At 27.9% G+C, this 13,841-nt stretch overlaps 2 protein-coding genes and 1 long non-coding RNA gene across 5 annotated transcripts; 2 read left to right on the top strand and 1 right to left on the bottom strand.

Annotated features, from left to right (window-relative positions):
- The first annotated feature begins 1,550 nt into the window (after nucleotides 1–1,550).
- LOC101499833 (probably inactive leucine-rich repeat receptor-like protein kinase At5g48380) lies at nucleotides 1,551–4,966 on the top strand. 3 transcript variants are annotated; one of them, XM_004510134.4, is made up of 3 exons: nucleotides 1,551–1,735; nucleotides 2,129–3,110; nucleotides 3,745–4,966. In XM_004510134.4, exons 2-3 carry the CDS (start codon nucleotides 2,262–2,264, stop codon nucleotides 4,750–4,752), a joined length of 1,857 nt encoding a protein of 618 aa, XP_004510191.1. In that variant the 5' UTR covers nucleotides 1,551–1,735; nucleotides 2,129–2,261; the 3' UTR covers nucleotides 4,753–4,966. The 3 variants fall into 3 exon arrangements, with proteins under 3 accessions (XP_004510191.1, XP_004510192.1, XP_004510193.1); XM_004510135.4 differs by lacking the exon at nucleotides 1,551–1,735 and adding an exon at nucleotides 1,740–1,843; XM_004510136.4 differs by lacking the exon at nucleotides 1,551–1,735 and adding an exon at nucleotides 1,876–1,996.
- Nucleotides 4,967–5,810: 844 nt separating this feature from the next.
- On the top strand, nucleotides 5,811–6,714 carry LOC140918874 (probably inactive leucine-rich repeat receptor-like protein kinase At5g48380; the record flags this gene model as incomplete). The annotated part of the gene is made up of 1 exon (XM_073363683.1): nucleotides 5,811–6,714. A coding segment is annotated over one exon (690 nt), but the record flags the coding sequence as incomplete, so codon positions are not given.
- Nucleotides 6,715–10,768: 4,054 nt separating this feature from the next.
- On the bottom strand, nucleotides 10,769–11,893 carry LOC105852569 (uncharacterized). The gene is made up of 2 exons (XR_001144465.3): nucleotides 11,629–11,893; nucleotides 10,769–11,011 (listed from the first exon to the last, which is right to left on the bottom strand). It is a non-coding gene; the product is annotated as an uncharacterized lncRNA (long non-coding RNA).
- Nucleotides 11,894–13,841: the final 1,948 nt, after the last annotated feature.

Raw genomic sequence — 13,841 nt, 5'->3', positions numbered from 1 at the left:
AAAATACTCAAAGTCTGAAGTAGCAGAATAAATAATATTTGTACAACTATTTATGAAAATAATAGATTAAACCATCAACTATACTAAGACAAAATCTCGCTGTATGGAGAGAATTAGAGTTAACAACAGTTACTATGAACTAGTATAAAATATATGTGTCTCCTTTATTCATTTCTATTATCGCATTTTAATTTTTTATTATTTAATCTTACTTCTTCTAAACCTCTTTTAATAATAAATTAAATGTCCTCTTTTAATAATAAGTTAAATGTTGTTATAAAGAACAATTTTATAAAAAAATTAAATAATTTTGAAAACGTAAAACACAATTAACTCTTTTTTTTAGACTATAGAGATGTTTTAATTGGTTTCATTTTTGCTGACATGTTTTAATTTGTTGTTCATTCCTTTTCACTTTTCCCTTCCCATTTTTGTCTTCATTTACTTGTAGTATATCCACCAAATTTTTGTATTGCAATTTGCAAATCAAAATTACACATCACACAGGATATTATTGTATTACTTTGTAAGGTGCACAAGCATATCAAAGTGCAATACAAAAGTTATAATGCAACTCAATTGCTTCTTCACCATTGTTGTGAACTTGTGCCTGTCCTCTCCTTGAACCCGTTATTGCTAAATATAGAACTTTTCTTTTTTATCAAACTTCCAAACACCTTTATCAATAGAGTTGTGTTTCGATTGAATTACTCGAGGTCGTCCACAATAGGAGTTGCTTCTTTTAATAAAGTAACTTCATAAAATTGAGTTTTTGTAAAAATGAGTATTTTTATAATATTTTTATAATATTTTTTTTCTGTCTACACTTTTTGTAATTCTATTCGATAAAAATTGTATTAAAATAAATAAATTATATTAAAATATAATAATATAAAATTATTGACGAAATTTATTTAATAATATTTTTTAAAGTTTTAAGTTAGAAAAATTAAGTACTTATTAACTATTATCATTAAAAATATATAAAATAAATAATATATAGTTATGAGACTCGTTTAAACACCTAAATAGAAGAGTTTCATTGTAGTTATTTAGTCTCTACTAAATTGAACGATAAACAAAAAAGCGAATAAGTGTAATATATAAATATTTTTTAATGACTGAACGTCCACGTGACATATAATTCTACTTAATTTAATTTATTTTTCATATTTATAAGTTAAATCTACCCTAGTATTTGATTTGAGAAAACAATGAGCTTTAGTAAACCTTAAAATGATATGAAGAAAAAAAAAATGAAAATTAAAAGAATGTTACAGCACGCATATTACCACAATATAAACTTTAACTCTGTTTAACATAGACTTAATAATAAAAGAGACTTAAGTTGCAATAAAATAGATAAATTAATAGATGAACTTATTTTAGAATTATGAGATGAAACTGAAGTTCTAAAATAAGTTAACAGATTAAAGATTAAGAGATAATAATATTTAATTAAAAAAAAAAAACTGTTGATTGAGTTGTTTTGTTTTGTGGCTTCATTTTCTTTAATTTTCCCCAATAGGAAAACAGAAGAAAAAGCGAGTGAGCAAGTGAATGAATAAGAAAGCACATTCACAAGTCTTCGCGGTTCTCTATTCCAAGTCTTCTCACAACCTTTGGAATTTTTTGCCTTTCCTTGTTTGACCCGTTCCAAATTCCATTTCCCATTTCCTTTTTCTTTCCTCTTCTTCACAACCAACCTATCCTTTATCATCTTAAACTCTCACAGGTAACTTCCTTGCTCTTTTCTCATCTCAATTTTCAAACTTTATGTTCATTTCTCTGTCTTTCTTCCATTTACTTTTTGGATTTTCTTCTGGGTATAGGCAAATTTCATGTAAGCTTCGTTGGGTTGTTGAAAATCCAGCTGGGTATTTTAGTACTTTTGTGAAAATATTTAAAATTTATGTTTTTTCATTCATATATTTGATGTTAAATTTAATGGGTCTCTCAGGTTTTTGATGTTTTAGTTTCCTTATGTCATTGCTGTGTGAGTTTTGTTCTAAAGAAAACTTTTTTATTTTGCCTTTTTTGTTGACTTGCTTTTTTTTTTGAATAGTTGACTTGGTTTGTGTGAAGTGCTGAACTGTGTTTTTGTTCTTTTTTTATTTTTTTAATTCAGGGTTTGTTCTTTGGAGGATTATAGTGCTATGGAGTTTATAGTTTGTGATGTGGCTATGTGGATTGAATTGGATATTAATGAATGAGGTTTCTGTATTACTTTTTTTGGGTTTGTGTTTAGGATTTTGGTGAAGATGGTTCTTCTAAGTAGCTGGATTTTCAATTCACATGTTTTTGTTAATTTCTTGCTGCTGATAATTAGTTGGGGCATAACCTATGGAACTGAAACTGATATATTATGCTTGAAAAGTATAAAAGAGTCTCTCAAAGATCCCAATGGTTATTTGAAGACTTCATGGGATTTCAACAATAAAACGGAAGGGTTTATCTGTAGATTTACCGGTGTCGAATGTTGGCATCCTGATGAGAATAGAGTTTTGAATCTCAAATTATCGAATATGGGACTCAAGGGTCCGTTTCCTCGAGGAATTATAAATTGTTCGAGTTTAACAGGTTTAGATCTTTCGATCAACTATCTGTCCGGAACCATTCCGGGAGATATATCTTCGCTTCTAACTTTTGTGACATCTCTTGATCTGTCTTCAAATGAGTTTTCTGGAGAGATACCTGATAGTCTTGCGAATTGTACCTATCTAAACACCCTTAAACTCAATCAAAACCAACTCACCGGTCAAATTCCTCTACGATTAGGCACTCTCGCGCGGATTAAGATGTTTGATGTATCCAACAATCTTTTGACTGGGCTGGTTCCAAACTTCACTGATGGTCAAGTTAGTGTCAATTATGCAAATAATCAAGGTCTTTGTGGATCTTCTTCATTGGGTACTTGTAACCCGAAGGGTTCCTCGAAGAGTAACACTGCGGTTATAGCTGGAGTAGCTGTTGGTGGAGTGACTCTTGCCGCGTTAGGGTTGGCTATTTTTATGTTCTTCTTTGTGCGCCGTGTTTCTTATAGAAAGAAGGAAGAAGACCCTGAAGGAAACAAATGGGCAAGAACTATGAAAGGAACTAAGACAATTAAGGCAAGATATATTAATGCAATTTTGCACAGGACTGGACACATATGATTACACTTAAAGAAGCTATAATTCATTTTTCTTATTAGATTCATTTGTGTGTTATAGCATTAGATACTTGTTTTAAATATTTTCAATAGAATGTAGTTTATTGGAAAAGTTTCAATTTTTAATGCTTTTAGCTGTTATTAAATGGTATATCTCCTTGTCATTGTTGCTTATATTAATTTGGAAGACGATTTTGCATACAACTGCGCCATACACATAAAAAACTTCTGTTTCAAAATAAGTGTCGTGTTAGCAAATATTTTTTTCCAAAATAAGTGTCGTTTTATTTTTTTAATCTAAAATTAATTAATTTATTCCTATTTTGCCTCCAAATTAATATTGTGTGCATAACTTTCAACTTTCAAGTCATTATGTCCCACTATGCATTTATAACAATTGTTAATAATCAATAGTTAACGAGGACAATTTTCTATTACACTTATTCATTCATTTATTTATTTTCTTAATCTAGGTGAAAAAACCTTAAAGGGCAGTTTTGTATTACACTTATTCATACATTTTCTTAGTGAAAACTAGAAAGTAAAGAACATACAATAATTTCTGTAACTAACTATATTAAACTGAACATCAGGTATCTTTGTTTGAGAAATCGATTTCAAAAATGAAATTGAGTGATCTCATGAAGGCTACTAACAACTTCAGCAATACCAATATCATCGGGTCCGGAAGAACAGGAGCTGTTTACAGAGCTACTTTTGAAGATGGGGCTACATTTATGGTTAAGAGGTTGCAGGAATCTCAACGCTCTGAGAAAGAATTTATGTCGGAGATGGAGACACTAGGTACGGTCAAACATCGTAATCTGGTTCCTCTTTTAGGTTTTTGCGTGGCGAAAAAAGAGAGGCTTTTGGTCTTTAAAAACATGCCGAATGGAATGCTCCATGATCAACTACATCCTGCTGCTGGTGATTGCACGCTCGACTGGCCTTTGAGGCTCAAAATTGCAATCGGAGCTGCCAAAGGATTAGCATGGCTTCATCATAGCTGCAATCCTCGTATCATTCACCGAAACATAAGCTCAAAGTGCATCTTGTTGGACGCAGATTTCGAGCCCAAAATTTCCGATTTTGGCCTTGCCAGATTGATGAATCCACTTGACACACATTTGAGTACTTTTGTAAATGGAGAGTTTGGTGATTTTGGTTATGTGGCTCCTGAATATACAAAAACTTTGGTCGCTACGCCTAAAGGCGATGTTTTTAGCTTTGGAACTATACTTCTCGAGTTGGTAACCGGTGAAAGACCTGCACATGTCGCTAAAGCTCCTGAAACTTTTAAAGGAAATCTAGTAGAATGGATCGCCGAGCTTTCAAGCAACTCACAACTCCACGATGCCATCGACGAATCGCTAGTTGACAAGGGTGATGATAACGAGCTTTTCCAATTTTTGAAGGTTGCGTGCAACTGCGTTACACTGGTCCCAAAGGAGAGGCCTACCATGTTTGAAGTATATCAGTTTTTAAGAGCCATTGGGGGTAAGTACAATTTTGCATCTGAGGATGAAATATTGGTACCTGAAGATATTGGTAATACTGATAACATGGTGGAACTTATTGTTGCAAGAGAAGGAAATAATTGAAAAAAGGTATGCAAGATATATGTAGGGTATATGTAATAATCAGTTTCTATATGTAATTATCTGGTTCTTAGTTTGTTTGTCCTAAAATAAATGTTAGCTTTTTAGTATATAGTTTGAGGATCTAAATCCAGTACTGTGCTATTGATATTGAAATGTTGATATAAGATTATCAATCATGGATTTTATATAGTTGAGTTATTTCTTTCTATCCTTATTTTATGATCCCTATTGTAATACTATTATGTATGATACAAACTTTTCAATTGTAAATTTGTTTAAGTTGTTAGGTGAATTCCTTGTTCTCATACCGTTTGTTATTTCATGAGCCACCCCCACTCTCTCTAGGTTGATAGTTTGAAGCACTTGTCTTATTTATCCATCAACGAGAAGTGGTTTAGGGCAATTTTGTGGCCCAAGAAATCACCTCTAGAAATTGATCTGTTACAAAATTACATGTCTTAAGTTTTGTTTGCAGTTTGTCGTAGAATTATATTTTAAATCTGAGTTTGGTCTTGATAAAAATAATGTATAATTAATTAGTTTACTTAAAAATATATTTTATTTTAATATTTTTGATTAATTAATTGATATATTTTTAAATTAATTAACGAATTATTATGTCAATGAAATTAAATTCTATTTTAATATTTAATATGAAATTTTTAAGAATATGATTTTATGATATACTACTTCAATTCTATTTCATAATAATACATTTAAATATATCAAAAGTTAAAGAAAGTTAATATATTTGAATTACTAAAAGTTCAGTATCTAACAAAAGATCAATATTTTATATAATAATTATAATAGTAATAAAAAATATTATTTATATATTTTAAATAGGTTGATATTTTTAAATAGTCTAACTAGGTATGACAACGGGACGAAGCGGGACTATTTTGTCTTCCCACCCTGCATCCGTCCTTATTTCTTATCGAATGTGAAATTTTAAACCTTCGTCCTTGCTTGCGACATGGTTCAGGTTTTTCCGCTTGCACCCACACTCATTTATATATATAAAATAATAAATTTAAAAGTTATATTTATAAAATTAAATACATCCTGCTGCTGGTGATTGCACGCTCGACTGGCCTTTGAGGCTCAAAATTGCAATCGGAGCTGCCAAAGGATTAGCATGGCTTCATCATAGCTGCAATCCTCGTATCATTCACCGAAACATAAGCTCAAAGTGCATCTTGTTGGACGCAGATTTCGAGCCCAAAATTTCCGATTTTGGCCTTGCCAGATTGATGAATCCACTTGACACACATTTGAGTACTTTTGTAAATGGAGAGTTTGGTGATTTTGGTTATGTGGCTCCTGAATATACAAAAACTTTGGTCGCTACGCCTAAAGGCGATGTTTTTAGCTTTGGAACTATACTTCTCGAGTTGGTAACCGGTGAAAGACCTGCACATGTCGCTAAAGCTCCTGAAACTTTTAAAGGAAATCTAGTAGAATGGATCGCCGAGCTTTCAAGCAACTCACAACTCCACGATGCCATCGACGAATCGCTAGTTGACAAGGGTGATGATAACGAGCTTTTCCAATTTTTGAAGGTTGCGTGCAACTGCGTTACACTGGTCCCAAAGGAGAGGCCTACCATGTTTGAAGTATATCAGTTTTTAAGAGCCATTGGGGGTAAGTACAATTTTGCATCTGAGGATGAAATATTGGTACCTGAAGATATTGGTAATACTGATAACATGGTGGAACTTATTGTTGCAAGAGAAGGAAATAATTGAAAAAAGGTATGCAAGATATATGTAGGGTATATGTAATAATCAGTTTCTATATGTAATTATCTGGTTCTTAGTTTGTTTGTCCTAAAATAAATGTTAGCTTTTTAGTATATAGTTTGAGGATCTAAATCCAGTACTGTGCTATTGATATTGAAATGTTGATATAAGATTATCAATCATGGATTTTATATAGTTGAGTTATTTCTTTCTATCCTTATTTTATGATCCCTATTGTAATACTATTATGTATGATACAAACTTTTCAATTGTAAATTTGTTTAAGTTGTTAGGTGAATTCCTTGTTCTCATACCGTTTGTTATTTCATGAGCCACCCCCACTCTCTCTAGGTTGATAGTTTGAAGCACTTGTCTTATTTATCCATCAACGAGAAGTGGTTTAGGGCAATTTTGTGGCCCAAGAAATCACCTCTAGAAATTGATCTGTTACAAAATTACATGTCTTAAGTTTTGTTTGCAGTTTGTCGTAGAATTATATTTTAAATCTGAGTTTGGTCTTGATAAAAATAATGTATAATTAATTAGTTTACTTAAAAATATATTTTATTTTAATATTTTTGATTAATTAATTGATATATTTTTAAATTAATTAACGAATTATTATGTCAATGAAATTAAATTCTATTTTAATATTTAATATGAAATTTTTAAGAATATGATTTTATGATATACTACTTCAATTCTATTTCATAATAATACATTTAAATATATCAAAAGTTAAAGAAAGTTAATATATTTGAATTACTAAAAGTTCAGTATCTAACAAAAGATCAATATTTTATATAATAATTATAATAGTAATAAAAAATATTATTTATATATTTTAAATAGGTTGATATTTTTAAATAGTCTAACTAGGTATGACAACGGGACGAAGCGGGACTATTTTGTCTTCCCACCCTGCATCCGTCCTTATTTCTTATCGAATGTGAAATTTTAAACCTTCGTCCTTGCTTGCGACATGGTTCAGGTTTTTCCGCTTGCACCCACACTCATTTATATATATAAAATAATAAATTTAAAAGTTATATTTATAAAATTAAAAAAATATTTTTTATACAGAGAAAATTAAAATTTTAATATTTAAAAAATATTAAATATATATATATATATATATATATATATATATATATGTACAATTTAAAAATGATGATAATATTACTAGTGGGGCGGGTTAATGTGCATGGTGGATATCAACACCACAAATCTATTTCCACTTTCGAGTTTTAATTTTGGAGAAAACCCGCATTCAATTCAATATTTTCGAGTTTCGAATGGGTACCCGCGTGTGTGGATTGTGTTGTCATTTCTAAGTCCGATTTTTTTAACTAAATAAGCTTTTTAGTAGTCCTAACATTGTATGTTTAAAAAAAAGTTTGGTCTAATCTAGATTTAACGTAGATTAAGTCATGAGCCTCTCTCAATGAGTCTAACTTACTCTTACCCTGACCTACTCTTACTCTTAGTCAAATTATTGTCGTCTCTATTTCTTACTTTTTCCATTTTGGAAATATAAACATATTATGTGATACTTGATGAACTCATATTTGTAATACAACCAAACATACATTAAAACAGTAGTAATTGAAAGATGAAATAAAGTGAGAAAATAGAGATGTGTTAACTCATTATGACCTTATATCTTGTTTCTCCTTTCCTCCATTTTTATTTGTTCTGTTATTTTTCTCCTAAACTCAGCCGCATCTCATTTTCTATTTGCTACTCTGCAGTCTGCACACTTCAAACCACGGTTAGTTAGTTTTAAGTTTTTATTATATTTATATATTTTAATTCTTTAATGTTTTTATTGTCGCATACTTTCCATTCTGGTTCTAATGGCTCTAAGCCCATTCCTAAATTACCCTTTTTAACTTTGTTATTATTTTGTTTTATGGTTTTAGTGTACCTTTTTATTTTTATTTGTTACATTTTGATTTAGTTTATCTCTCAAATAATCACAAAAATATATTTTTAAATGAGATTAATAAATCATGGTATCTTTTTAATCTGAATTATTATAATATAAATTGTACAATTTGATAATTTTAAAATTTATTTTTATAACAATTATTTAAATCAAACAAACTCATTGTAATTAATTTTTTGCATTTAATATCATGTTCCTTAATCAAAATATTTTTTTTTCATCAAATTTGCTTATAGCAACAAAATACTTTTCTTTAAAAGCCATCGTTACATTCACATTTTTCAATTAAAAGTTAAAACTATACAACTTTGATTTTTCTATCACACCAAGAAATGCATATGAGTCTATAACAAATAGGGATGACAATTAGATCTATATCTAGTGGATAAATACAAAATAAAATTCACAATGGATAGGGTAAAAGTCCGTATAATAGATATGGGTACAAGGACGTATAATTACTTATAAAATTGACGGGTACGGGTGTGGGTACAGGTACTATAGTACCCACCCTGTCCCGCACCCACACTTACATAAATATATTATTTATTTATTACATTATATTTGTGTTTAGTTTAATTTTTTTTATTTTTATGTTTTAGCATCTACTGGTATCATTGAACTACTATAATATTTAGAATTGAAAGATAAATATTTGCAAACTTTATCTCGAAGTAAACAATTGTAACTTTATAAGTAAGAGTTTTGTGTTATTAATCATGACTTTATAATTATACTTGACTAATTTAATATACGTATAATTTTTTTTATAGATCTCAGAGATTACCGTCTCAGAACTTGCAACTTCATAAAATATTATTTTGGATGTTTAGTGTAATGTGTGCTAATTTGAAATGTTTTGGATGATTTGAGTTAGAAAATATTTTGGTATGTAATACTTTATGATTTAGATTTAAAATATTTGAATAATTTTTAAATTTAATCAGAACAATAGTGATTAAATTAAAGCTTGATCTATTTAAATTAAAGCTTGAGTACCCAAAAGATAAAGATATGTGTATTAAAATTGATATCCACAAAGATACGAACACGGATACATGTATCTTTTTAAACAAGTATTAGAACGCGTATTAGAAGGCATGTATTTTTTTTTAAAATGCAAGTATTAGAATGCGTATTAAAACACAAGTATTGTAGTATGCTATCCAAACCCTATCTATCGTCGTCTTCGTAAAGGATACAAGGAGGGGCAAGGGAGCTCCAACCCTTCCATCCTTTCCCAATACACATAATATTTAGTTGTACAATCATTATTATATTTATTTTGTTATTTTTTTTTTTATCTATAAATGAAATGGTAAAGAAATTTGCACACATTACAACTATAAAATCTATAAATCTATTTTTATTTGTCAGTTGAGTTAATCTTTACAAATCATTTATTTATTTTGTTACTTTAGGATCAAAAATATAATTCTCCATTTACTTATATTTAATTTTAGATAAAAAAACATAGTTGATGAAGCCATAGTGTTCTTTTAATGTTGTTTGGGTATAGTTACTGTTTACATAATTTTTTTTAATTAGCTCTTCGACAATATAAATTTAGAGACAAATTATAATATATTCTCCACTCATTAATAATATTTTCTTATGTATTATTTAATTATTTTAATTTAATATTTCTACAACATTTATTATTAAATTTTTATTATAAAATTATTATTATTATTATTATTATTAATTATATTATCTTTTGTCCTGTCTCAAAAAATTATGTATCCGTCCATAATCGGAGTAAAAGTACATTTTTATTAAGTACACTGATACAAATTTATTTATTTATTTTTCTCTCTTTTCACTTTATTGTAAACTCATTTATATTTCTTAATTGTATTCATAAAAACAAGTTATATATCAGCATTTAAATAATAAGAATTTAAAAACATTTAAAGTCAATTTAATTTTTTTTTACTTGTATAAGAACTATCATTTTAGTTCTCCGATGAACTAAAGCATTCATTTTCTATGAAAAGAATAATAATTAAATAAGACTAAAATTTAATACAAAATATTGTAGAGACTTTGATTTGATGTGATATTATAGAAACTAAACAAATATATTAAATCAAGTAATAGAGGAAGAGGTACTACTCTAATTAATTGGTTGGTGTATGTTGTAACGACAAAATATATATATTTTTGAGTTTGAAAAATATTTATTAAATTTTAAAAACACTTTATCTAATAATTTCATTTTATGCCTTATAATATGTTCGACCGGTACTGATTCAAAGTTTAAAAAACATAAAGCTGTAATAAATTTGCATACACCTTATACTCGCATCTTATATAAAAACTCTGGTTAATAATAATGATACAATATAAACTTTTATTTGAGAAGATGATACAATACAAACCGATTTAAATACAATTTATAAGAAAAATACCAATCTATATGAAAGTATACATAATAATAGCATCCAATAAAAATCTTAGTTATTTGTATTTATTCAGAGAATGGTTCAATAATGGCCGCAACGAGGCTTATCATTTGGACATTCTGGCCGTTCACGTAGCCTTCTACTCTTAACCATTCCATACGAACCTATAAAATAAAATAGCATATACACATTAATTCATTAATAGAAAAACTTTATTTTCGTTTTGTCACGCAATTATTATTTTCACAAGCATATAAATTATTTTGTTGATAACATGTCTCTTCATACAATGATACAAAATTTTTTTTGACTTGAAAATATATATTGACATAATGCATAGATTCATCTCATCTTGTGTTCAAATTTTACTTACACACATAAGATTATAGTTATGACATTTTCGTTCACATGATCATACAAAATAGTTATGGTATTTTCTCATGAATTAATAATTAATTATCCAAAAAATATAAGCCATTCAATAAAACATTTTAAACATCTCCATATATATTGGATTTAATTCTTATACACCTCTAATGTAAATGTTTTTTTTTTTATAATTTTTTTTATAGTATCAATTAATCAAACTGTATATTCTAAAAAATATTTGAATTTAATCATAATTATTTCTAAGACATGTAAACTTTTCACACAACATCACATCACAATTAATCTTATATATATATACATTTTTTATGAGCTAAACTCATATATGCTTGTTTATATGGAATAAGACAATAAAAAAAAAAAACAATTGAATATAAGTGAGCGTTTAACTTACTTGCGTGAAGGTCAGAAGCACCAGCTAGGTTCATAGTTGTTGCCTTGGCACACAATGAAAGCACACAAAGAATGAAGACAACCCAAATAAGCAAAGTTTTTTTATAAGCCATATTAGTTTGGTTAATTTGTGTGTATTCAATTGATAATCCTTATTTATAATCCAAGCATTGGTAGTCGTTGCTTGCTTTTCAAGCATTTTATTATATGCTTAATTTTTTGAATTCTATCTGACTTTGCTAACCAAAAAATTTAATTTTGTCACTTGTGTTCTTTTATCGATTAAACAATGACAATAAAATTTGTGTCATTTTCATGCATGCTTCAGCATAAACTAAGTCAAACGTGAAGGACATGGTCTTTTTGGTATAAATTAGGTATTTCTCGCACACATTGAAAGGTTTTATTCTATGTATAATCAAATCTTTATGTGATAAAGTTTTCTTTTAAGAGTTTTAACACACATTTTTAGTAATTTTGTATTCGAGACCCATAATTAAATTAGAAGAGAAATGTATCATCTCATTCTAATCTTTTTGAGTGTGAAGGACTCCGTCCAATAACTATATTATTACATAAAATAAAGCATGAAAATGCTAAATAAAGATTAGTTTTGGTTTTCCAAAGAATTGTGCTTATTTAATCTCATACGCGTTGAAAAGAAAAGCAAACGATTATATTTTGTTATAGTCTTGATCATGACTTAATCTTCCCTTATTATATATTCTTTGTAAGCTTATATACATAAATTGAAAAAGTCTAATTGACAATTTAATAGAAAATATAAAAATATATTAATATTAAACATGAAAGAGAGAAAAAAATAGAGACAATTTCTGTAGGAATCAAATGAGAAAAATGATTACAATAATAGGTATAATGAAGTTTATATGCCAAAATTAAAACAACTAATTTTTAACTACAATAATTAGCTTGTAATTAACATATAACTAAAATAACTAACTTGTAATTAATTTTACATTTCTATATCTCCACAAGTTAAAAAATGCTAGCGACTCTTCTAGCTTGGGATGAATAAAACAATTGTTTCCAAAAAATAAAGAAATACACCGAGAAACGTCGAAATACAACGATTAAAATTTTGAAATTTCAAAAATAAATTGACTAAAATATTTTTTGGATGTGTGGCATACATCAGCTAAAAGATTTGTGGATGCCGGAAATACATCGACTAAAAGAGTTTTTTTTATGATTTATTCTTGTCTTGAAATAAGGACAAAAAGATTCTAATGTAATGTTACGTCTTTTTTGTTGTTATAATAGGTGTTGAAATGAGTCTACACCTTCATGTAAGATTTTGTCTTCCGTTTTTTTAACGAAATCTCATACGCAACGCCTTGGTCATTAGCTAAAACTTCTAAATGAGAATTCAATTATGATTTTTTTAGAAACAAGAACAATATTGTTTTTGTTATTGTTGGTAAGTTTTGAATCTAGAGTTTACACTACGTATCATGCAAGATCTTGTTTGCATTTTTTTAATGTTAATTTGGCTATAAAGAAATAATTTTGCCACCAAATATTGTTGGCGTTCTTGAAAAATCTTCAACAAATGCATCTGACTCGATCTTTTTCATACTTGACGAAAGTTGTTAATATATCAAAACATTGAAAAATCTTGGATTTTGGAATAGTTTTATTAGCAAACATGTTGCCCTTAATGCCCATGTTTTGATGGTTATTTTTTATTTTTTATTTATTTTTATTATCATCATCATGATGAAATAGTTCTAACTTGAAATTTGAGAGGACAAGAGAAGAAAATGAAAAAGAAAATAAAAAACTAGTTTTAAATGGTGAAAATAAAGAAAAATGAATAAATTATTCAAGAATCAAATAAAAAAGATAAATAAGTTAAGTTTCTACAAACTTTTTTCCATAATAATTAGCTCTTGATACCATAATAGAATATGAAAATATTGATATTAAAGATGAAAAAAAAAATAGAGATAACTTTTATTTTGATCAAATAAAAAAAATGATTACAATAATAAATATAATAAAGTTTATATTCCCAATTTAAAATAACTAATTTCTTCGGTTACTTTTTGGTGCTACTACATGAACTTTATTTTACTCTTTCAGCACATTTTGTTCTTCATATTAATGCAGTTATGCTTTTGAAAAAAAAAATCAGTTTAATTTCTGTCTTTAGTTACTTTTAAAGTTGTAATTGATAAAGGTATTATATAT

This window comes from Cicer arietinum, chromosome 7 (assembly GCF_000331145.2).
Source record: "Cicer arietinum cultivar CDC Frontier isolate Library 1 chromosome 7, Cicar.CDCFrontier_v2.0, whole genome shotgun sequence".
Classification (NCBI taxonomy): Eukaryota; Viridiplantae; Streptophyta; class Magnoliopsida; order Fabales; family Fabaceae; genus Cicer; species Cicer arietinum.
Note: the sequence above shows the minus strand (reverse complement) of the source record. Positions and strands in the feature narration are given on the sequence as shown.